General features: G+C 46.6%; 3 protein-coding genes across 7 annotated transcripts in view; 1 reads left to right on the top strand and 2 right to left on the bottom strand.

Annotated features, from left to right (window-relative positions):
* The first annotated feature begins 1,188 nt into the window (after nucleotides 1-1,188).
* LOC119550456 (ras-related protein Rab-3) lies at nucleotides 1,189-9,885 on the top strand. 2 transcript variants are annotated; one of them, XM_037859138.1, is made up of 6 exons: nucleotides 1,189-1,427; nucleotides 1,664-1,878; nucleotides 5,723-5,967; nucleotides 6,782-6,900; nucleotides 6,966-7,137; nucleotides 7,195-9,885. In XM_037859138.1, exons 3-6 carry the CDS (start codon nucleotides 5,743-5,745, stop codon nucleotides 7,339-7,341), a joined length of 663 nt encoding a protein of 220 aa, XP_037715066.1. In that variant the 5' UTR covers nucleotides 1,189-1,427; nucleotides 1,664-1,878; nucleotides 5,723-5,742; the 3' UTR covers nucleotides 7,342-9,885. The 2 variants fall into 2 exon arrangements, with proteins under 2 accessions (XP_037715066.1, XP_037715065.1); XM_037859137.1 differs by having other exon boundaries at nucleotides 1,189-1,878.
* On the bottom strand, nucleotides 3,174-5,179 carry LOC119550455. Of its 2 annotated transcripts, XM_037859135.1 has the most exons (2): nucleotides 3,407-5,179; nucleotides 3,174-3,343 (listed from the first exon to the last, which is right to left on the bottom strand). In XM_037859135.1, the coding sequence occupies exons 1-2, from the start codon at nucleotides 4,961-4,963 to the stop codon at nucleotides 3,224-3,226; spliced, it is 1,677 nt and encodes a 558-aa protein (XP_037715063.1). In that variant the 5' UTR covers nucleotides 4,964-5,179; the 3' UTR covers nucleotides 3,174-3,223. The 2 variants fall into 2 exon arrangements, with proteins under 2 accessions (XP_037715063.1, XP_037715064.1); XM_037859136.1 differs by having other exon boundaries at nucleotides 3,215-5,179.
* Nucleotides 9,886-10,207: 322 nt separating the features above from the next.
* LOC119550081 (protocadherin-like wing polarity protein stan) overlaps nucleotides 10,208-24,351 on the bottom strand; it is a 55,163-nt gene continuing 41,019 nt past the window's right edge. The window contains exons 4-8 of one of the 3 annotated variants that reach the window (XM_037858550.1): nucleotides 16,565-23,885; nucleotides 14,289-16,169; nucleotides 12,897-12,903; nucleotides 12,358-12,422; nucleotides 10,208-11,465 (exon numbers count right to left, since the gene is read on the bottom strand). In XM_037858550.1, the coding sequence (XP_037714478.1) occupies nucleotides 11,432-11,465; nucleotides 12,358-12,422; nucleotides 12,897-12,903; nucleotides 14,289-16,169; nucleotides 16,565-23,885 (9,308 nt within the window). In that variant the 3' untranslated portion in view covers nucleotides 10,208-11,431. Of the gene's footprint in view, nucleotides 11,466-12,357; nucleotides 12,423-12,896; nucleotides 12,904-12,925; nucleotides 13,244-14,288; nucleotides 16,170-16,564; nucleotides 23,886-24,351 lie in introns of those variants that run through there. The other 2 variants (XM_037858551.1, XM_037858552.1) reach the window with 2 other exon arrangements.

The raw sequence follows: 24,351 nt of genomic DNA on the forward strand, positions 1-24,351 counted from the left end.
CAAAGTTTAAAAAAGGCTTTCTGATTAAGGCAACTCATCAGTAAATGTCATATACGTATAGAAACAACTATTTACTTTTTATAAAACCATTTCTTTTATTTGCTGACCATTTTATTGCGGCATTTAACTTTCTATATACACTTTTTCCCAAGGGTCCTTAATATAGTATTTGCCCCTGCCGATGGTGCCACCTTTTGACTTTTCTTGGCACCTTTCTTAACTGCTCTCCGAATCTTCTTCCATCTCCTTTGGGGCTTTATATTTCTAAGTCTTCGAAGCCTGTGAGCGATGCAATATCTATTGCATAAGCAGCAGCAAGAAGGGCCACAAAAACAAAGGCGAGTTCGAATTGGGATAGCATTTTTGGGTCTGTCTATCACTCACTGTACTGAAGTATTGTTCAGACTTGTGGCTTTATTTATAGGTAAAGTCTACCACCGAATCTGAGCTGCTTTTAATCACTTTTGTTGGCAAGGCTGGAAATAGCTTTGGAAAGTTTCTTTGTATACTTTATTTAGAAATGGGGTTCTATTAGATAGGTTTGCGCCAGTCTATTTGTAAAGTGTGTGCAAACACAGGTAGAAGACAAAAGGCCTAGTTTAAGCAGTCGTGATAATAACATAGCAACAATATTGAAAACCAAAAACAGAAGATAAATTAATTATGATATTTCACCGCTTTAAAAGAGTATTCTGTTTGATTGTAAGTAGAAGGATTATAAAAGAACTAATGACATTCGCAATTATTTAAAAAAAATTTAAGAACTTTTCAAAATATTGTGCGATTATTGCCGATTTCAAAAACAATGTTTCGAGAAAAATCGCGTTTATATTTTCAACACAAGTTAAATTAGCATTTGCAAAATCTACCAGTTCGGGACGGTAAGGGATAAGAAACTTGTACCAATTAAGATATATAATCTGTAAGTTAAGACACAAAATTGTCGTGATAACTTTTTGTGCCATGGTCGAGAAAAGAAGTAAGTAATACGTTATAAATTAAGGGTCATAAGATCCCTAGTGAAATATAGTTTTGGCGCCCAGTAAGGATTTAAAAAGGCAAGCGCCTTGCCAGTGTTGCAAAGTGCTCCCGAAAATGGAGTGCGCATGTCTGGCGCATGAATGGAAAGCTCCCCCGAATTCGCCGCAAAAGCTACGCCCACACACGCAGACCCATCGATTTTCAGCAGCAGGAAAAGCAGCAGCAGCAGCAGGGAAATTGTGTGGGCAGCAGCCAGTCGTTCGGCCATCCAGTCATCCATTCAGCCAGCCAGTTGGTCAGTCAGCCAGGTTGAAACAGTTGCCACAGTTGAATTATGAAAACGTATACAAAACTGGCCCGTTTTCGCCGCAGCAGCAGTCAATTCGCCGCCTGAGAGCGAAGGAAAAATTGTGTGTCCTTTGGTGTCGACGTGTCGCAGCGAAAAGGTAAAAATACCGTTGGTGCGTTGCATACATCACTTGCTGAATAATTGAGCCAGTGCAGCCAGAGGAATCCTTAATCCTGGCCACAGGAGTGGACGAGTGGGTCGCGGGCGTGTGAATAATTGATTGGGTAACCGTAAACAAATCGAATCGAAGCGAATCGAATTCATCGACACGGAATCGCGGCGTATGTGAGTCCAGTGCCAAGGCTGAGTCGAGTCCTTTTCCTTCTCCCCCAGCTAAAGGAGCTGCCGTTATCGATTTGTGTGTATGTGCGAGCAACAACACTGCGGACCCCTCACCCACACACACACAGCACAGCGCCAGCAGAAGGATATTCTTGTGGCAGCAGGATCTGCAGCAGCAACTGAAACAGCAGCAACTGCAACATCCGCAGCAGCAACATCTGCAGCAGCAGCAATAGCAACAGCAACCGCAGCAACCTCAAGACAGAGTGAGTGCATTTGACAGATTAAGTATACGACAAGGGTGACCAAAGGTGGGGATTAGGGGGCTACTCCAGGTTTTAATCACAGAATATTACCTCTAAAGCTGTTTATATTAAAATGATACAACTTATACACTAATTTTAGCTTCGTATTCTGAAAAACAGTATCCCAATTTGTTAGAAGCTCCATGTTATATGTGTAACAATGCGAATTACTTTATTGACATGCGGAATACGGGTTATTATCTTGTTTACAATAGATACATATGGTTTAAATCTGTTATATGAAAGAAGGGTATTTCTATTTACTAAAGACTTCCAAATGTCTTATTTAAGACCGAACTAAATATATATTTTACTAGAAATTGCCTAATATATATGGAATATATAAAAAAGCAATGCCTGATATCAACTTAGCACATAATAGCATTGATATTTTAGCCAAAAACCCAATCCTTACTCATTAAACTTCAATTCAAATCAGTGGATCTCCAACCTATAGACCTAAACGTGGCCAACAAAAGCCATTAGAGCCGGGATTGAGTTTAGGCTCTGAACCAATATTGGGTTTCTTATCAATAATGGAAACAGCCCGCAGCTGCTGTCCGCTGAACAGCTGCCTAATCATTGGAAATTTGAAACATGAAAGAGCAGTAAAGGGGGCGGGGAAATTGGGGGGCTGACAGCCACCCCCACGCAGAGGGGAAAACAACAGAAAAAATCGATAATTACACGCAGCAGAGCAGATAAAAACATTTCCACACACCGCCTCTGATAAGAGTCGTCTGCCGTTTGGAGAACCCCCCTTTCCCTACCCCTGGTTTTCTGGGCCCCTACAGGATATTTCTGGGTCTGAAGAGGCTTGACAGGAGCGAAGCCTGTCCTTTTGCCAGCAAAATCCTTGACGATGACGCGCGCACTCGGTCCTTTTTCACCAAGTCGTTCATCAGCAATCTGACAGCATTTTGCCGCTGCGCAACTTTTGATTCTGGGAGGGATGTGGGGGTATGAACTGGGGAAACAAGGATGAGCGGAAACGGAAGCAGGAGCCATGGTTATATACACAAATTATCGACACAATGTCGCTGCCTTGCATATGGAAAACAAGGCAACCAACCAACCAGACAACCAACCATCCCGAAAGGCAAACTGTAAGCCGAGACTGTTGTCACTTGGCCAAGCCAAGGCTGAAAGTTTTCAAGGCCGTCCGGCAGTTTCCCTTTGAGTTTAACCAGTGACGTGACAGGGATAATCAAGTGGGTTTCCCCTGCTTGGGTTAAAAGTCAAGGGAACTCGGGGGCTATGCTTCAGAAAATATAAACGCAACTTGTTTAATGCACGCGCACGCTATTCAATTGGTTCCGGGCACACAGAGAGCAGCACTTGGCCCCCAGTTGGCCTTGACCGGTGCGCCATGTCCTCCATCCTTGCCCACCAGCTCGGCGTGCAGCTTGGACCACAAATGGAGTGTCTATGGATGACAAAAATGGTTGGTAATGTGGGTGTAATCCTAGTCAACCAGCTCGATGCGTACCCCAATGTTGACGCCATCGCCCACGCCGCACATGGCATCCGACTTGCAGCCATTCTGGGTACCCATTCCCATGCCCATTCCCATTCCAGCTCCCCTGTTATCCCGCATCATCAGCTCCTCGGGGATGTCCAGCTGAAGGCCACACTTGGTCTTCGATTCGTTGCCACTGCTGAAGATCATCATGCCGGGATTGCGAAGGGAACTCTGGCTGGGATTGGGAGCGGGCATCTGGGGAGGCTGCTCCTGCTCCCGGGGCGAATCCTTGCGCATCATCGTGGTCATGCAGATGCTAGTGTTGCTGCTGCTGGTGATTATGGTGGTGGTATCGATGGTTTCCACCAGCTGACCCTCATCCTCGGAGGCAGCGAGGGCGGCCGCCTCTCGCTCCCGCTCCAACCTCTGCCTTTCAAGCTCCCTTTCCCGCTCCAGCTCCCTCTCTATTTGCTGCACTTGCTCCTGTTCCAGGCGCTCCTCCTCGTGCAACTCCTGCGCCTGCTGCTGGCACAGCTCCACATGCATCCTGGCCAGTTGGACGGCATCATAGGGACAGAAGCAGTTCAAGCTCACCACCCGGTTGCCCATGGTCTGCACTGGTCGGCAGTTACGGGTTATGGGGGAGATGCCATCCGGACCGAGGAGCAAACGGAAGTGACGCAGCTGGAAGTCGCTGATGGCCAGGGATTCGGGAAAGATGAACCACTCGGTGCCCTGGTAGCAGGGCGGATGGGTCAGGGATCCGCCGTAGGAGTAGAATCCCGTGCGAAATGTATACATCAAGTAGGATAGGGGAAATGGGGGAATCTGCACACGCTTTCCCGGCTGCTGCACCAATCGCAAGTTCTGCACCAGGGGATCCAGGAAGGGATTGTGGGCGGAAAGCTCGAAAACGTAGCCGATCATCAGGAGGTCATAGCTGCTGGTGCAGCTCCTGGGAGTCCCCGAACCTGCGCGGTGCATCACCTGCATCTCCAGGGGGAACTTGCGATGATTGATGGTGTGCTCGGATCCCTCGCTGTTGCACCATCCCCAGTGGAAACGGATCTCTAAAAAGGTGTAGCTGGCCAGGAGATCTGCTCCGCTGATGGTGGGTGCATTCCCATGGAACTGGGCCCGAAGGATCAGCGTCTGACCCGTGTTCTCCAGCTGAATGCTGGCCGGCAAATCATCATAGTGGTTCCAGTTGAGCAGCTCCCGAATGGCCAAGCGCTGGATGTGGCTCTCATCGATGTTGACTGGACTCTGGAAGCAGGTCACCTCCTCCTTGGCCAGCCAGGTGTGTGGTCCATGGTCCATGTCGTAGCCATATCCTGAAGGTGGCAAGCTGGAACAGGGGCTATAGATGTTTCCCAATCGCAGGGGCAGCCTCATCCAAAGGAGCACCCGCTGATAGGCCTCCTTAAGTGACTCCTGATCCGCGTGATAGGCGAATCCTGCCAGCAAGCAGAGTCCCGTGGTGATCAAAGGATGCTGGACTATCTGCACCAGGACCTGTCCGACTATCAGGCAAATTAACTGCGCCATCAGACTCAAGACAGTTCCCAACGAGGTGTCGAACATTTTGTGGCTAGCAGATCCGGTCTTTCATAGGGTGTATCGAATGCGAGGTAAAAGGAATCCGCAAGAGCAGAAACGTGCTAAAAGAAAACAACTTGAAAACACAACTCTTAGCTTCTTTAGATTTCCAAGTAATTTATCCTTTGCTCTCTGAGTCGTAGGGGTATGACTGTTCCTTTTGGGAATGTGTTTATGTGAATGAGTCCCGATACAAACTACTGTCTTATGAACAAGGTGACAGAGAAGTCTGGGGTGCTATTTGGATCAGTTCCAGAAATCCTTCCTTTTTAACTTTTTTTGGTGGGTTGTTTATCCTTTCCGATATTTAGTATTACATATTTTTGTGTGGTGAGAGAGATCTTAAGATTCAATCTTTAAGCATGATTTACAGTTTAGATGGAATATGATAAAGAACCAACGTTTTTGAATGAGTCCGATGAAGTTAAGAAGATTTTAATTCCCATGTTTAATATTTAAATTTATATCAATCTAAGACTCTTAAAACCATTATAATAAATATGATATGATATAATATAATATGATATGATATGAAATTATATGATATGATATGAAATGATATGATATGATATGAAATGGTATGATATGATATGATATGATATGATATGAAAGTATAATCCATAGAGAGGTCATTAAATTAACATTATAATGTTCTATAGAACCCATTTAGTTTCATCGATATAGAAACTATCTGTAATCCCGATCGAATCTAATCCAATCCACAACTGTATCCACTCCTTGCAGCACCGCTCTAAACAGATATAATGGCGAGTGGTGGGGACCCCAAGTGGCAGAAGGATGCCGCCGACCAGAACTTCGACTACATGTTCAAGCTGCTCATCATCGGCAACTCCAGCGTGGGCAAGACCAGCTTCCTCTTCCGGTACGCCGACGATAGCTTCACATCCGCCTTCGTCTCCACGGTGGGCATTGACTTCAAGGTGAAGACCGTCTTTCGGCACGACAAGCGCGTTAAGCTCCAGATCTGGGTGAGTGCAAACAATATAATATATTGTCGGTCTTACATTCGGGTCGTACAATGTGCTGCCAACTTTTATGGGTTAAACTTTGAGATGTGCAGAACTTGTTTGACCTCGATTAGTTTTGTGGGGGCGAATGAATCATCCGGCGTAGAGCATTAAACCGGAAAGCTGAGACATTGATTTATTGATTGGGCATCCCACGGCTGAAGGCGCAGGTGAGCGCCCTCTCGAGAGTCCTTGATGTGCGATACCAGTCTTGTTTTTTGAGTCATCAATTAAGAGAGCATAATCAATTAAGAGAATTCTGTGGGGACTGTTCTTACTGTTTATTGTTTAACTTGGTAAAGTGTGTGGGGGATTGATTCACTAAGATGTAATTAATTTGTTATAACGACCTAGAAGATTGAGTTGGGTAAAACACTTGCTAGGAAATTAATAGGGCGTAGAAATCAAGCCTAAATTGATGATCTATCAGTTAGTATTAGCCTGAAATACTTTTTATGAAAATATATTTATAATAATATAATATATATAATATATAATATTATATATGTAAAATATTTACATATTATATTATCAATAAGGGCTTCTCATGAGCTTGATATATAAGAACATTTTAAATATATCGAAAAATAAATTAATGTTAGTTATAAGCTTTAATATAAGAGTCTAGCGATCAAGGTTTAATAGATTTTTTAGATTTATACTTAACTTACTTTAAAAAAGCTTTTATTATCGTTTCCTGGATAAAAGATTACACTTGAAATACATGTATCTTAGAGGTATCTTAGTAACTTCTTTAATATAATTGCTGTTTTAGGACACGGCTGGCCAGGAGCGGTACCGTACCATCACCACAGCCTACTACCGTGGAGCGATGGGCTTCATCCTGATGTACGACGTTACCAACGAGGACAGTTTCAACTCGGTGCAGGATTGGTAAGTTTTGTACAAAAAACTGGTGTCCCTTCTCATAACACTCTCTTCTCTCTGCTAAACCAAAGGGTAACACAGATCAAAACCTATTCGTGGGATAATGCCCAGGTGATCCTGGTGGGCAACAAGTGCGACATGGAGGATCAGCGGGTTATCAGCTTCGAACGTGGTCGCCAGTTGGCCGATCAACTGGGTGTGGAATTCTTCGAGACGTCCGCCAAGGAGAACGTGAACGTCAAGGTGAGTAGGATAGGGTTAAGGGAACTCAGATTTCCGGATAAATGTTCCCACTTTCAGGCTGTTTTCGAGCGCTTGGTGGACATCATCTGCGACAAGATGTCCGAGAGCCTGGACGCGGATCCGACGTTAGTGGGTGGTGGCCAGAAGGGCCAGCGGCTGACGGATCAGCCGCAGGGCACGCCCAATGCCAACTGCAACTGTTAGAGTTCCGATAGAATCCCTATTGGAGGACAGGATGGGAGAGCAGCACCACAGAGAAACCACATCCGTAACAACCATAGACAACAGAATTTGAAAACTAGCTAATTAGTCAGCATTGAACCGGGGATTGCAACTAATCCTTCAGTAAGCCGACGACGACGGTTCGGATACCGATGAAGAGATAATGATGATGATATGGGCATGCACCACCCCCTTTCGGGGGCTTTGTTTGTATCGATATGTGTATGTATATCCTTTGCGTTCGCTCGCCTCAGTGTAAATGTCAAATGTTATTTAATCCGATGTTTGAATTGTAATTTGTAACTTGTAATTTGTAATTGGTAATTTGTAACCTGTAATTTAATTGGCTGGCCGCGGCGTGGCAAGAACATTTGTTGAGTGTGTGAATATTGAGTTGAATGTCCATTCAAGTTGATAGATCAAGGTCGAGAAATTGAAAAAGAGCAAAGAATTTAACGAAAGTCCGATTTGACGGTGATTCGGCACTAATTAAGCGTGCACCCCGAGTGCTGATGAAAGTCATTCGATTTGATTTGACCCCCCCCGGAGGGGAGAAGGCAGGGGGTCAAGAGGTCAGGAGGTCAGTCAGCACGAGTATTTCGAACCGTTCTCCACATCCACATGTAAATACGCTGGCTAAACTGTACAGTTTGAGATGCTTGACGAAACGCACAAAGCTAGCGAATCGGTGAAATCGAACAGACAACTAACTATATAGTACACCTAACCCCCCACACACCCATGTATATGTATGGATACACAACACACCACTAAGACACAAGCAAAGAGCACTGAAAACACAAACACACCGGAAACGGATATAGTTATACCCACAAAATCCCTGGCTTGGAGCATTCTAGCAAACACAAATATACCGGCTGAGTGGTAGGCCGTTATTATTAAATATTATGATTATTATTATTATGTACGTATGTATTTATGTAGTGAAATGGAAAATTTTAATGTGTTGCAAATGATAAAAGAAATATATACATCAAATATACATGTATCGCATAGAGTACTAACCCAGACCCAGAGTTGCATAGGTAATCGCAGTTATCTGTTTCCCGGAAACCCCATAAAGAACACCTTCCGAGGGCCAGAGTGACAATAACCCGCAGGAGATCAGATCCAGATACCCCCTAACCCTCTACCGCTCGAGGTCAGGCAACCCAGCTTGATTTTCACCGCCCACTTTTTGATTTCCCCCCCTCGAGACTGTTGCGAACTGAATCCGGATTGCGAGTTACTTGAACCCACCGAGCCAGCTGAGAGATCGGTGCATTTAATTTGCCAGACCCTCCCGAAGACCCCCTTTTATAAGCACACACACCACCACCCACTTTTCTACCTGTATACCATACCATATGGTATATGAGTACTATACAAGGCTTTCCTTTGTTAACGCTTGAAAGACACAAAAAACAACACAACAAACCGCTGCCGTGACTAAATTTGAACGAAAATTAGAAGCGGGTACAAGGACTTTGACTTTGGGGTCTAAAACTGCTGAATCTGAATATGTAACTGAATATATATTATATTATATGTATTTGCCAATGCTCGTTAATGTTAAATATGTGTACAAGCAGAGTTTCACTTGAATTACGGTTAAATTAAAGGCATATCGCTGTATTATAAATACCCAAAAACGAAGACAAAACGAAAAGGAAAACCAAACTTGCACACCCAGGAAAATGCCAGGAAAATTCACACGAAAAGCACAACGAGTTGCCAAGTGCCAGAGAGGAAAAGTGGGGAAGGAAACTGGGATTTGGGACTCGCGATATGGTATTTGCTATTTGAGATTCGGGGAAGTTAAGGGAGATAATGATTCTATACGAAAATGCCTTAAGCCAGCGACGCAGGTCGCTGATTGGTCTTTTTGGCATTCGAACTGTTTTGTAAAATAATTAATCATACAACTTGCATAGCCACTCCTTCAAGTATTTGTCTTTATATTCTCGTGTGGATTCGCTTTTAGTCAAGCCCCAATTAAATAATCCAATCCTAAACTAAAACTATAAATATGATAAAAACAAGAAACCAAAACTAGACCGGAGTAAAATCAAAGCAAATAAAAGAAATGTAAACGAGTAACAATTGTTGATGAATTCGTGCATAGGCATAACGCAAATAAAATTTTTGCGCTACATTGTTGTCATTTAAACCAATACTTAGCATATTGATTATTGCATTGTGTACTCAGCTAAACCAAATATTTGTAAACCCTATGAAAACAATTCCAATTCCAAACACAATGGCATTATTTGTATTCCATTTGAATTGCAACCAGAGAAATTCAACTAGGCAATGTGTACCAGAACGTCGAAAATAAAATAATTCAATATATATTATTCAATGATGGTTTTTAAACACTAACACACATCTGCATATACCCGTACTTATGAGGATAATAACATAGATATACAGATACACACATATATACATAATATACACATAATGGTATTGAAATTATTGTATTCCCATAATAAAATATATGCAAAAGGTGTATGGTAAAACAAAGAATGTATTTTTGTGGCTTTCTTAGGGGGAAAACATTGGTAAAAATTCTATTCAAAACAATCTATAAACAAGGGGCTACATTGGAATTTTAAAATTAAATCATATGGAGATCTTTATAAAACTATGGAGCTATTTAAAATCTGAAACTCACTTTATTTGAATTTATGAAGGTCCTAACATTAAAAGTTATGAGAAGGAGCCTTATAAACTATTCAGTTTCTTACTTACTTACATATCTTACCAGCTGATTGGCCTTAGAAATTGAAAAACACGTTTGCTTTTTATTTTTGCTCCATATACTTTACACATTTTATTCATATTGATATACTTGTATAATTTACAATTAAATAAGTCAATTCACATAAATATCATATACTGTGTGCCACATTCAAGCGCAATCCATAGCTTATGAGTGGCAGTTGAGTGGAGTTCAAATGCAGTAAGTTCCGCCTATGAATTATTTATAGATTGTACACAGTTTTTCAGGGACACGAGTGGCTATTGCTGGGTCGGGGATCAAACTGTTGAGCGAGCTGCTTTCAGCCAGGATTCCGATATTATAGACAGATATATGTATTCGAGTATATATATTGCTGTTGCGCTTGTGTCTTTAATTATATTCATATTTCCCATAAATACGTGCGGGTGTCCTGAATTTATTTTACTTGCTGGCGTATATATTTAGATTTCTGTATGGTACATTCGCAACATTGGTAGGGATAGTAGGTGCTATCGATTAAAACTAACTCCAAAACTAAATGGCAACGTGTGCGGATGCTAGGCAAATGAATTGCAAACCTTGCGCAGATTATTTTTCATTTACAAGTTCCCCCATGGACTTCAACTAATTTGGCATAATAAGCTCGAGGCACACACAATGTTCTCCTACCTTATAGACTTTGTTTACTCGCAGTTTGCTCTAGCTAATGTCGCATTCCGAACCCATATCGAACCTAGGGTAATTGGACCTAAATGCTCTCTGAATGTTTCGAGTGGGGCTTAAGTGTAGATAGCAGAACGTAAAATGCATAAAATCAGTCTGACTCTTGTTTAAATACATAATTATATGTTATAATGTTATAATACATACACAGGGCTAAAGCTGAGTATTTCCGTGTGCCTATAGATGTGCATAATGCACATGCGAAATTATGCGATGCCAAACGAAATGCAACTGGCGCTTTAAATTATGTAAATGCTAGGGGATCGTATAAATATTTATGCCCATCAATTGTGGGTGTACTAAGCTGTGTTTACGTAAAATTAAGTGGGTGCGTGGTATGTACAAGGTTTTGAATGGATGATGGACCTATGGCAGGTGCCCCGCAAACTATGCTACGGATGTCGACGACAAAGGACCTCAGTCCTTCGTGTGAATCCTGTACTGCGGCTTGCGTCTAATGGTGGCAAAGTATTGCGTTTGCTGTTGCTGTTTGGTGCGTTGCTGCTGCAATTGTTGCAGGTGTTGCAGGTGCTGCTGCTGCTGCTTCTGCTGCAGCCTCAACTGTTGCTGCTGCTGCTGCCTTTGTTGCTGCTGGGTCAGTCGTCACACTGTGGTTTCGTCATCATCAATATTCCGCCTGTTTGCGACAGAAAATTGCCATTAGTGGTGCTGCAATCGGCTTATGCTGCAGGTATGTACATATATATATACATACTTATCGTTCTATGCTTTATTTCCCGCTACTCTACACTAATTTACGTGCTTCACTTGCAACACTTTGATAAGTTTCAATTTGTGGCATGCCAGGCAGTCTCTTAAATTGCATGCGTGTACGTGTTAAATGAATAAAGTTGGTTAGTTCAGGCAAAAACATAATTTATGCAACTGAATTATCAAAGTACAAAAAATAAACATAAATCCACGTGTGCGTGTGTGTGTCAGTGCGTTAGTATTTGAGTTGTTTTGTGGCTGTGTTTGTGAGGTGTTTAAATGTGGTTAAGTTTATTGGACCAGAGGCAAGTTAATTTGACAGGTTATTCTGATAGTTTTTTCGGTAAATCATAAACATTATTGGGCGTCAATATTGCTGGGTCTTTAGTTATTCAATTATTTTGGTATGTGAATAGGTGTTCTTAGTTAATTGAAATGTGATAAATTCGAATCTGGCCTGGAAAAGTTAGTATCAATATGTGAGATTTGTTAATAATAAAGGAATTCCCTAACAAAGTAAATTAAAACAAGATGTTTAGACCTTACATTTTCAAAGCCAGATTCGGATTCATGTCATCAAAATATATTACGAATACCTACTACCTTCCAATTCATATTTAATAAGAGGTAATGGTATAAACTAACTAAAGGGAACTCTGTTTTGAGGCAAGTTATGACATAAATCTAGAGATTTGATCTTTTGCTATTTCACTTTGTCACTCCGATTGAATTTATTGAATAGCTTTTTGTTAACTAAGACTAACTGAGGGGCTAACTAAGTTTTGGGAACTTATCCCTTTTACTCTTTATAAGTATACCATATTGTTAGCGACCAGGGATATTGTTGCCTCTGTTGCCTGCGATGCAGCCAAATAATGTCGAACTGTGGAGATGTTCAGGTTGTATTGTATATATAAGGTCTGTTCTTGTAGCGGGTGAATGTGTGGGAATGGATTGATGGATCGATGTTTACAGTTGTTAGATGGGAATTAATAAATGTCAATATTACACGTTCCAATTAAATGCAGCACGTCGTTCGACCATCCGGTTTACAAATTAGAAAGTGAGAAATCCAACAGATTCGATTAATCAAACTAATAAACAGACATTCAGGGGCGGCAAAAATAATAATACATAAATCAATGTCTCATATTTACATTCAATTGGTCAAATCAAATTGAAACTGGTGCACTTTGGAATTAGTTAAAGAGCTCAAGTCGAATTGAATCGAATCAGTTTTATGCACACTTTAGCTACGGAAATCGAACAGAAAAAACGTAAACGAAGACGATGATGAAAAGTGGGAAAATGGGAAATGTGATGTGCGATTTGAAAATGCATTTTACTTGTGGTTTACCTCTGAGCTGTAGTTGTAGTTGTTGTAGTTATTGTAGTTGTAGTTGTAGTTGGTTGTAGTGTGGTTGTTGATGTTGTTTGATTTGGTTGGGTTTTTGGGTTTTTTGGATGGATACAATGCCGCCATAGTATTTTGCATTACGTCGAATTTCATTTTGCAGATGGTGTTTTTTTTTCGGTTATAAGTGTGTGTGTTTGCGGTATGCGTTTGTGTGTGTTAGGGTTCAGTTTCCAAAGAGCAAACGAGAGAGAGAAAGAGAGAGAGGGAGAGAGCGAAAGCACGGTATTGGAGAGAATAGAAGTGAAAGATAGTCAAATTAGATTTGCTTCAAACGTTCCCAGGACCAGCTGAAAGGATATGGACATGTACACGTATAGCAAATGTATGTGAATGTGTGTGGGGGTGTATGTATGTGTGTATAAGCGTGCAGTAAGTGTGTGTGTGTGTGTGTGTGTAAGGGAGTTTGTACCATATTCATTTGCATTGTTTTCAGTTTCAATTGTTGTGGGAAAAGTCGAATGGTACAAAGGGTTTATGTCATTGTAGTTGTTGATTCGAATGCCATAAAGAAAAGAGAATCAGAAACAAAGGACCACAGATTAATTGCTGGAATCAAAAATGGAGAGCGAACAGGAGTTCCCTCGAACCAAAACGAATCATCTAGGCCAACGGAAGAAACGAAACGAAACGAAACAGACAGGATGGGCTGCACATGGAGCACAAGAAGCATTAACTGGTCACCAGGACCACAACGAAACCGAAACCAAAACCAAATCTAAATCCAAAACCGAAAGGAAAGGCAAACAAAAAGAGGCATGTCACAGAAATCTCCCGAAACCGAATGTTAAATATGGTGTTAGAGTTAAGGTCATATGAGTCTTGGTTAAGGCCTTATGACACTTGCTTGAAATTTGACTTTTTGAAAAGTCATGACAACCTAGAATACATTTTTATGAACTTACATATTGAATCATGTTAAGGTTGTAATAACTTTTTAAAATATCTTCAGTCAGCTTGTCAAAAACCAAGCAAGTGTCATAAGGCCTTTTAGATTTGACTAACTGACTACACTCATTCAAAACAGTCATGGCAAACCATAGCGTGTCTTTTAAACATTATCTTTTGATTAAATTTGTTTAATACATTTTATTTATAAAATTATTATGTTTCAACTTAATAGAATCAATAAATGTATTACTTCATGACTTTTTAAAAACAAATTCGGTAAGTTTGTTGAAAGGTATGCAAGAGTCATTAGACTATAAGCTCTTCAGTTTTGTCTGGAGGTTTAAGAACTAAGTTAGGAAAATTGGGTATCCGAAACCTTATACCGGTAGACTTCTGTGACATACTAAGTGGAGGAACTTTCTACCAGATCTTTGCTCAACTTACTCAGTGTCCGTGATGCTGGTCAGTGGTCCCAGGGGCTGCATGGGAGCCACCATACTTGAAGGCGGCGAGGAGGCTCTGGAACTGTGTCGGGAACCTCCGTTCAAGGGATGCCTGGCAATTAATCCCGGATTGTTCACATCGTTGACCAGCCCCAGGCCAGGAGGCTGCATAAGCTGGGATCCGTGGAGCGAGGGCGGCTGGGTGTGGCTCAGCTTCCTGGCGGGCAGGTGGTCCTCCTCGGCGGTGTAGGGAAAATGGTAGCCATTCTTATCCGAGCCCTCGGACAGTCTGTCCTGCAAATGGTGTTGCTGCTGCTGATGTTGCTGCTGCTGCTGCTGTTGCTGTTGCTGCTGGTGGTAATCGTTCTTCAGCAGGGAATGTACCGAATGCAGGGAATCCGTGGCATAAGCTGGCTGCCTCTTGAGGCTATAGTGACCATCCCGGGATCCATAGATATCCGGTGTAATCCGATCTTTAGAGAGGTAGGGCGACTCCGACTTGGCACCCAAGTAGCCACTTCCCAGCGTTCGCTGCTTGTCGTATATATTGTCACTCAGATAGGCGGCATCCGGGTGGAAACTCCGCATGTGACCAATGGTCTGGGATCCACTTCCTCCGCCGGGGTAATCCTTCTCGCTGCCATAGTGACTGGGTGGCTTGTAGGAGCCGTACTTATCCGAATATTCTCCTCTCCTGCCGTACAGACTGTCCTCGTAGCCATCGCGAGCATCTCGGATGTTCTCCAGGATCGAAGGAGGCATATTGATTTTATTGTGATGCTGTTGCAGGTAACTGGTATCCGTGAGATCGGGATTGGGCAGAGGATTCGGCGAGATGGTCATCTTGGCCTGCCCATGGACATGTTCGTTATCCGATCCCGTGTCCTGGGACCAGCGTCCAATGTTCGGAGGCGACTGCAGATAGGCATCCGGCAGCTGACTGGACCAACGGGGTGCGTAGACCGGTTTGCTGACACTCGGGAAGAGCTGGGGACTCTGGACCACGTTCAGTTCCGGCGGAGTGGTGGCCTGCACGTGCTCCGTGATGTTGGGCAAATAGGCGGGAGTCGAGCTCACGGCCGTACTGCGATGTGTTCCAGAGGATCGAGCTGTACGGGATTCATCGTCATCGCTGGAGTGACTGCTTGCTAGCTCTAGAGATCTGCCGTCTGTTTCGGAGCCGGAGTCCGAATCCTTCCTCTGGCGTCGCGATGGCTTCTCCTCGCCACCCCTACTCCTTCCAGTGGTGGAGGACTCGAATCCCCGCAAGAAACTGGGGGCATCGCTGGCTGAATTGTAGTTCGAGGTGGATGTGGAGGTCTGCCTTAGCTGGCCATCGCTATAAGGACTCGAGCTCGTCTTGGCCGTACTCCTCGAAGTGGTGCTACTTGCGCTGATTCCTATATTTCTCCTTGTTGTGGTATCATAGCCACCTGCCAGGAAGTTGCTCGGCCTCGCCGCTCCATTCACATTGTGGGAGCTGTTGCTGACCACCATGGAGGAGTCCAGGAGCGGCACCTTGCGACCCATGCAACGCAGGCAGGTGCGCTGGAGATTCTCCCTCACCCGCTTGTTGATGATGCAGTAGCCGATGAGGCAAAAGAGCGCGTGGAGGAGCACCACGCCGGAGAGCAGCAGGCTCAGCAGCTGGGAGTGCTCCGATGCGGCCAGCACGGCCAGGACCCACATGACGCCCATCAAGGGGAGCGACACCACCGAAAGCCAGAGGAGGGTTCGCAAGTTACCGAATCCAAGGACGTGGTCCTTCAGGGTGAAGGCTGCCTTGACGGAGACGAACAGGATGAGCAGGTTGACCACGGACATGCCCGCAATTGGACCCACTAGCCACCACACCACGGGTTCGTAGACCGACAGCCAGCAGCTAAAAGGGAAAGGGAAATTTCCGTTAATAATTAATTTAATAAACCTTACACTCTGAAAAAGTGGATTGCCACATCTATTTACAATTAGGTCCTTTGTATTTCATATAGTGAACACGTTTTCTCCTAATTAAGGAACATACAGGTTTGTTGTAATTTTAAATTTCGAGAAATGTTGTCAAATTTGAGTACAGTTTGAATCACCTTAAGCTAAGGAAATCAAACTGCTGATTAAATAAAATGATATACATAAACACCCCAAATAAAATTCAGATCGTTTAGTATTCTGCTTTATGATCGGAAGTCTCTTTTATCTATATCTCTCTATATATCAATTTCATAGATGATTTCTCTTTTATCGATGCGGTTTTCTTTTAGAAATAAAAATAATACTTACAACAAGCTATTTCCGTATTCATGAGCCCGAACGCCAACAGAAAGTCCGACGACGATAGCTGGAGCGCCGTAGCCCATGGCGAAGTAGAAGCCCATTGGCCCATGATTGATGTCCCGCATCTCGGTGAGCATTCGGTAGAGATGGACGCAGTCCACCGTGGTCCAGGCGAAGGCTGCCAGCCAGAAGTAGTGGAGGCAGATGGCCGTCAGCTTGCAGGGGAACTCGCTCTCCAGGAGCTGCCGGCGGGACTGCATTCCCACGAAGAAGAGGAGCTCCGCGCAGAAGACGCAGAGCACGATGTTCTGGTGGATGGTGTTCGAGTTGGTTTGCTGACCTCGTAGAAGGGCCAAGGCGAGAAGAACTCCCAGCAGCAGGGGGAGTGAGACCAGGAAGGCCGAGTACGAGGTGATCTGCACCAGGAGCGAGGGCTCCGGAATGTCCTCCGGATCGATTACATCCACAATCACAGCATAACTGGAGATGTGAGTGCAGCTGCAGTTCACCAGTATAGCTGGCTGTGCCGCGGGATTAAAGTCGCCATCGAAGTCGGGAATCTCCGTCTGGCAACCCAGTCGAGTCCACTGATTGGTGAAGGAGTTCCAGCGGACGCACTGGGGGTTGGAACGGGGTCCAAAGCGAGCAGCATCCACATCCAGCCACATCTGCAGCTTGATGGGTTGCGCCAGATGAGGCGAACCCAGTGATCGATAGACCACTTGCTCGGATTGCTGCATTTGCTCCGAGGGATAAGTGATCTCCACTTGCCTTTTGACCAGCCGGCGATCCCTGTAAACCGCCTCGTTCTCACCTTTGGGCTGCTCATCGCTTCCGGTGGAACTGACACCTTCATAGTTTGGATTGAGCACCTCCGGGGAATCTGGGGATACGATTTCCTCGCCGGAGTTGCCATGGAACTCAATGTCGTCGAGATTCAAGCGGATATGGGGATCCCGCTCTTCACCATCTTCACCACTCGAGGCCTCCTGTTGTTCTCCTGAGGAAACTGGTGGTGGAATCTCATGGGCTGTGATCCTTATGTCCTCAATCTGCTGTTCACTACTGCTGGTTGGAGCTTTGGGCACATCGAACACCTCCACAAACTGCTGCTCCGAGCTGCCCGAGGAAGAAGATGAAGAGGATGAGGAGATCTTCCTCGTGGGGATCTCCATTCGTTGTGTCTCCTGAGTTTCCCTTTCCAGTGAAGGCACCAGAATTTGCAGGGAGAGAATGGGAGTGGCCAATTCTACGTCTACACCCCACCGACGTGTTATGGTCTCATCATAGAGATCGGGCAGCAGCTGACCCACATCCTTGTATTGCGCATACGCCACGATGGCCCGATGGTCGTGGCTACCTCCCCTCCTTCCACTCTGTGAGATCTCATCACTCTCAGGGGGCGTAATCCCAAGCATCTCTAGTGGAACCAGGACCTTGGTGTGCTGATCGAACTTCCTGCGATCCAGAATGTAGTTGTTGTACTTGGGGAAACTGATCACTGGTCGCTGGCGAGCCGAGTGCTGTAGAAAGCCACTTGTGTCGGGCAGCACCACACTCTCGGTGGTGAAGGCATTCGGCTTGAGGTACTTGCTCCGGTGATACTCACTCAGCTGCTCAGGCTCGTAGCCAAAAAGTGACTCCGTGGTCACAATGTCCAGGCCGAGGGCCATGTTGGGCTGCACGATCTCGAAGGGACTTGTATAAGTGTCGTGTTGGGAGCGAGCTAAGACAACTAGATACTTGTTGAATGCATCCACCAGGTCGTCGGGACCCCTCTGAATCAGTTCCGTGGCCCTTCGCCACTCCGCCTCGTACTTCCTGTCCAGAATAACACTAGCTGCATCCACCAGGTTCTTGATGAAGTACTTGTCCTGACTGTGGGATAGGTTCAGACCGCTCTGCATGAGCTCGTAGTTGATCAGCTCCTGGAGAAGACCTTCCGTCACCAGGAGATCGGCGCCATACAGACGATCATGGCTGAACTTCAGCTCGTCGGAGAGGTAGTCCATCTCGAGTTCGTGGGACCAGACGTTCCCGCCATTGCTGAGCAGGAAGGAGGACTCCATTTTATAGCGCCTGTTGGGGCGACCATTTCCCGGTGCCTTCTGATCCTTGCTAGCACCCCTTCTGTCCACCGTTTCGCAGGCCTTTCTCAGCTGCTCCGCCATCTTGATGGCCACAAAGGAGTTGAGCTCAAGTTCCAGTTTCTCCAGCTGGGACAGCTGGCGACGCAGCTCAACGAAGGGTTCTGAGGTGCAGTTGTACATGTCTGGGGTGTTCCAACTTCCCGACTGGGCATCGCAGCTGCGTTGTCCCTTTCCACGAGCCGGCGCAGGACATCCTTCGATGGCTACTCCGCCAAGAGGAGTACGTGGCCACCAGACGCCGCCGGCGAAGGAGCGGGGACAGGCATCGTAGACCACCTCGCAGCCGCTGAGGGTTACCTCGGCATAGGGATTTGAGCAGGAGTCGCATCGCCGACCGATGACTCCCTCGCGACACTCACATTGTCCCGTCAGCGGGTTGCAGGCTCCACTGAAGCTTCCGATGGAGTAGCAATCGCAGGAGAGGCAGGCGGTCTCGTTGGGCGGTTGGTAGTGGTTCGTCTTGCAGTAGCACTGACCGGTGGTCTTGTTGCAGTCCGGGTGGTATCCTTGGGCCAGATCACATCTACACGGACCACATACTCTTTCACCCCACCATCCTCCAGGACAAGGTTGCTGGAGTTCCCTCTCGCAGTAATCCCCATGTCGGGAGCTGCTGTTGCACTCACATCCGTATCCCCGGGACAAACTGGTGTTTGCCCTGCAGACTCCAGAGGCACATGGTCTCACCGTGCAGATAGGGGCACAGTCGGCACCCACGTAGCCTGAGTCACACTCACAGGTGGACAGATCCCAGGTGCTCTGGCAGGAGGAGTGGTTGGGACAGTGATCAGGACACTGGGCCCTTGATTCACAGCCATCCTCCACATTCTCCCGAATGGTTGGCCTGGAGAGAACCGATTGACCCGCTCCAATGCGCACATCCTGAATGCAGCCCTCGAAGGGAGATGCCTCGGGAACCGTTCCAATACTGCCATCCGGACTGCCCATCACTATCTTGCCCACATAGAGTCCTTGCACCTTCTGCGACATCGGCACCGAACCAGATCGTTGTCCGTAGTCCACGGAGAAGTGGATTTCGGAGCCCTGCTGCCAGCGAATCTCCACTCTGTGCCACTCTCCATCGGAGAGAAAGGCCCCAGCCAGATACATGGGCTCTCCATCAAATATGTAGTACAGGACTCCCTGCCTCAGACAAACCGCCGCCGAACTGTTCTGTCCGATTTGGATTTGCAATAGGAATGCCTCCTTCTGACGCGTTCGCAGGGAGAAAGAAGTGGTCCAGGGCAATTGGATCGGCCGCAGGAGGGGATTGAAGCTAAGACTGCCATCCCCTGAGAAGCGCCAGGGAGCGGGTATATTGTCCTGGCAGCTATTCCCAGCATATCCCTCGGGACATTCGCAGGAGTAGGTGCCCCAGCCCTCGCGACAGGTTCCGCCATTGAAACATGGCTCCGATTGACAGAGTGGAGCCTTCTGCTGACAACCCGCCAGAGTTCCATTGTCCGCCACATAAGAGTTGAGATCAACATATCTATCGTCGATGCGGAGATCTGAGATGCAGCCCACGAAGTCCCGATTGGCCACCGGAAAGTGTGCAGGGATGCGGGGAAGTCCACCCACCTGCAGTGGTCCAGTGAGGTCCAGGAAGCGATGACAGGTCTCCGTAAGCAAGGAGCAGCGTTTGTCCAATTTCAGAGTAGTGCGGTTGGCGCAGCTCCACCTGTCACCCAGTTGCCCCGACAGAGCAATGGCCGTGTCGCAATTATCCAGCACCAAGGTGACAGTCCTGTTCAGGTAGACCACCTCCACCTGGTGCCACTTCCCATCGGAGACCTTGACCTCCTGCAACACCGATACCCTTTCGCTGTGGTCGCCCAACGAGAAGGAGAAGCTTACATGACCCTCATGGATCTCCAGGGCAATGAAGTCGTGCAGCTCGTTGTATCTTCCATTGTAGAGGAGCAATCCATTCTCCTGAACGGTGGCAAAGCGGAGCTTGAGATTGAAGCGATGCCTCTGCTTGAGACTCTCGAAGGTCAGGAAGGAGTTACGTCCGAATGAGCGAGCTCTCAGTTCACAGGTGGCCGTGTAGGGAGGAGGTTGAGAGCTGGGGTAACTGCTCAGGCAGGATAAACCACCCTCGCAAGTCTCCGAGGGACACGGACGCAGTTGACCAACTCCAGTATCACAATTCAAGCCGGTATGCGTAGACGGGCAGACGCAGGTGTAGCCACCTTCGCGCCGCACACAGGTTCCTCCATTCTGGCAGGGATCTGAGTAGCAGAGATCCACTTCCGTGTCGCACAGGTAGTGCTCCTTGCTGCCCGTGAAGCCCTCCGGACAGGAGCAGGCAAACGTATTCACCGGATAGATGGGTCTGAAGAGCACCGTATCGCTGTGGATGAACTCGGAGGCATTGCCGAACTTCAGGACAGTCAGGCACTCCTCGAAGTTCAGGCAGGGTTCCCGCACGCAGAGATTGTCGTCGAAGGGCAACACCTCCACGGTGGCCAGGCGGGCAAGGATGGCCCTATTCAAGTAGACGCGCTCCTGGAGATACTGCGGCGTGTAGAACTCCTCGTGGGAGACATCCGGTCGTCGAGCTGAGAAGCTGACGTTCAAGATGCGTGAACTGACATCCGTATCATCTTGGATGCTGAACACGAAGATGTGCTCCTTGGGACAGGGAATAATGGCAGCCAGTCCGTCTAAAAAGAAGTTTAGCAAGGGTGACAAGAAGGCCTCCTCGGTCATCTCGTTCAATCGCACCGTCACCGAGTTGAAGAGCATGTCCTCGGTGATCAGGCGAACCGACAGCTGCATGATGGCCTTGGCCTCGTTGATGCCATCGGATACGGACACCTCCATGGTGGCGAACTTGGGCACATTGGTGTTCAGCTGGGGACTCAGCACCAATCCTCCCGAGCTGCTGTTTAACCGCAGTAGGTTGGCATTATTTCCCGACAGAATCCTGTAGTGCAGCTTATCACTCACATCCGCATCGAAGGCTGGAATCCTCCCGATCTCTCCACTAGGAAAGTGATCACGGAAGTTGTTGAATATCACCTGGAAGTCCCGCAGCACTGGAGCATTATCATTGACATCTGTGACCAGGATCTCGATGTGGGCATCGTTGCGCAGTGGAGGACTTGCTGCCCTTACCACCAACTCGAATCTCTTTCGAGTGGATTCGTAGTCCAGTTCCGTCATGGTCAGCAGTTGGGCTCGCTCGGACCCAGGTCGGGTGACCAGGGAAAACGCATTGGAGTCGTCGCCTCCGATGATGGAATAGTGGACCACTGCGTTGACGCCTTCGTCGGGATCGTGGGCATGGATCTCACCCACCACGGAGCCCACTGGCGAATTCTCCGGCACATATAGAGTGATCTTGTCCGAGGCAAAGGTCGGTGGTGAATCATTAACGTCCTCCAAACGGATTTGCACCTCCACGGTGCTTGAAAGCGGTGGTGATCCCTTGTCCACGGCAATGGCGGTCAGATGGAAGACAGCCACGCTCTCCCTGTCCAAACCCTTATTGGTGCGAATAGTGCCCGATGTGGGATCGATTACAAAGGAACCATCCTCTACGTCGCGATCACTCAGCAGGTATTTGATACGTCCATTGAGCCCCACATCGGGATCACTGGCTGCCACCTGGATCACCGAAGTTCCCACGAGGGCATCCTCCAGAATAGATGCTTGGTACAGTGGGCTTTTGAAAGCAGGGGCATTGTCATTCACATCCGTCACTCCGATCTCCACGTCGGTGGTGTCACTCAACGAGGGATTACCCCCATCCTTGGCCGTCACCGTAAGTAGGTATCCACTGGTGGTCTCCCGATCCAGAGGGGCATTCGTCACAATCGCACCCGTTTGAGCATTGATGGAAAATGGATCCGGACTGCTCAATCCATTGATGCTTTCCTCGTTCAGGGAGTAGGTGATCTGGGCATTCACTCCCACATCGCTATCGGTGGCGGAAACCACGAGGACGGTGGTTCCCACTGGGGCATCCTCAAACACCGAAGCGCTGTAGGGAGCATTCTCGAAGATAGGAGCAAAGTTGTTGGCATCCGTGATGTTTATGTGTACTGTGGCCGTGTCGGAACGTCCTCCGGAATCTGTGGCCGCCACCGTGAGCAGGAAGCGCTTCTCCTGCTTGTAGTCCAGGGACTGGGCGATGGTGATGAGTCCTCTGCCATTCTGGGATGTGATCGCAAAGCGTCCTCTTGTGTTGCCCGTTGTAATCTCGTAGTGCAGGCGGGAATCCTCATCAGGATCCGTGGCTGTGACTGTGGTGACCGGGGTCCCTGGCGGTTGATCCTCTCCCACGTTCGCCTCGTAGTACTTTGGGTTGAAGGCCGGATCGTTGTCATTCACATCCTGCACAGTGATCACCACCGATGAACTGGCTGACTTGGGAGGAACACCACCATCTTTGGCCACCACCTGGAAAGCAAAGCGACCCTGCTCCTCGCGATCCAGTGGCTTGATGGTCTGCACCCAACCGGTTCGGGGATCCACGGCCAGTGGAAAGTTGTCGTCTCTCTCCGAAATACTATAGGTGATCTCGGCATTGGCACCTTCGTCGGAATCGTAGGCCTGCACCCGAATGATATTATACCCCACTGGGACATTCTCGAGGACGCTCTCCTGGAACTGCGAGGTGTAGAACCTCGGGGCATTGTCATTTGCGTCAATAACGTTCACCAGAAGCTGGGTGGTGTTGCTTCTGGAGGGACTGCCACCGTCCTGGGCCCGAATCACCAGCCTGTAGCTGCGCACACTTTCGTAGTCCAGAGGCTTTACCAGACTTACATCACCAGACATTGAGTCGATGGAGAACTGTGACTGGGTATTTCCGCCAATGATGGCATATCGTATAGCTGCATTGTTGCCCTGATCCGCATCTGTCGCCCGGATGTGGGCCACAGTGTTATCCTCTGTGCCTCCCCACTGATCCTCAGGCACTTGTACCGTGTAGGTGCGTTCACTGAACTGCGGGTAGTTGTCGTTGTCGTCCAGGACCTTCACCTGAACACTGGCAGTGGCCGTTCGACGTTCACTTTGTGCCGATGCCATGTCCGCAGCGGTCACCAACAGGTGGTAGCTGTCCGAGGTCTCCCTATCCAGGCTGCTTCTCGTTGAAATCACGCCCGAACGGGAGTCGATACGGAAGATGGGCATTTCCTGGTCCTGAGTCAATCCGGCACCATCTGGGTAATGAACAAAAATAAAACTGTTTAGATTCGCTCTTCATAAACAAAATTAACCCGATAAAATACACACAACAAATTATGTTGATCAAATTAAACAATGCAAATAGTTATACAACGATTAGAACTAGTAGAAAACATATTTTGTGGCTTCGCTTACTATAAAATAGTTGAACTAGTATTTAAATACATACATAAACAGTAGAAAACTAAAACAACAAAAAATGTTAAAAACGACCAAATAGTTTAATAACTATAAAAGTGCTTGGTGCTTGTGCTTGTTGAATAGTAAAACTACTATTAAAATAGTTACGTATATCTAATAAGATTTTTTTAATACTTTAGTAACTAGTAAATAGTTTTGTATCTATGAAAAATAGTACTTTATTCTTAAAAATTGTTATTTTTCCTGGTTCTGGTTATTTGTTTACTATAGAATAGTGAAACTACTATTTGAATAGTTTAT

The sequence above is a fragment of the Drosophila subpulchrella genome, chromosome 2R (genome assembly GCF_014743375.2).
Source record: "Drosophila subpulchrella strain 33 F10 #4 breed RU33 chromosome 2R, RU_Dsub_v1.1 Primary Assembly, whole genome shotgun sequence".
NCBI classification, from domain to species: Eukaryota; Metazoa; Arthropoda; class Insecta; order Diptera; family Drosophilidae; genus Drosophila; species Drosophila subpulchrella.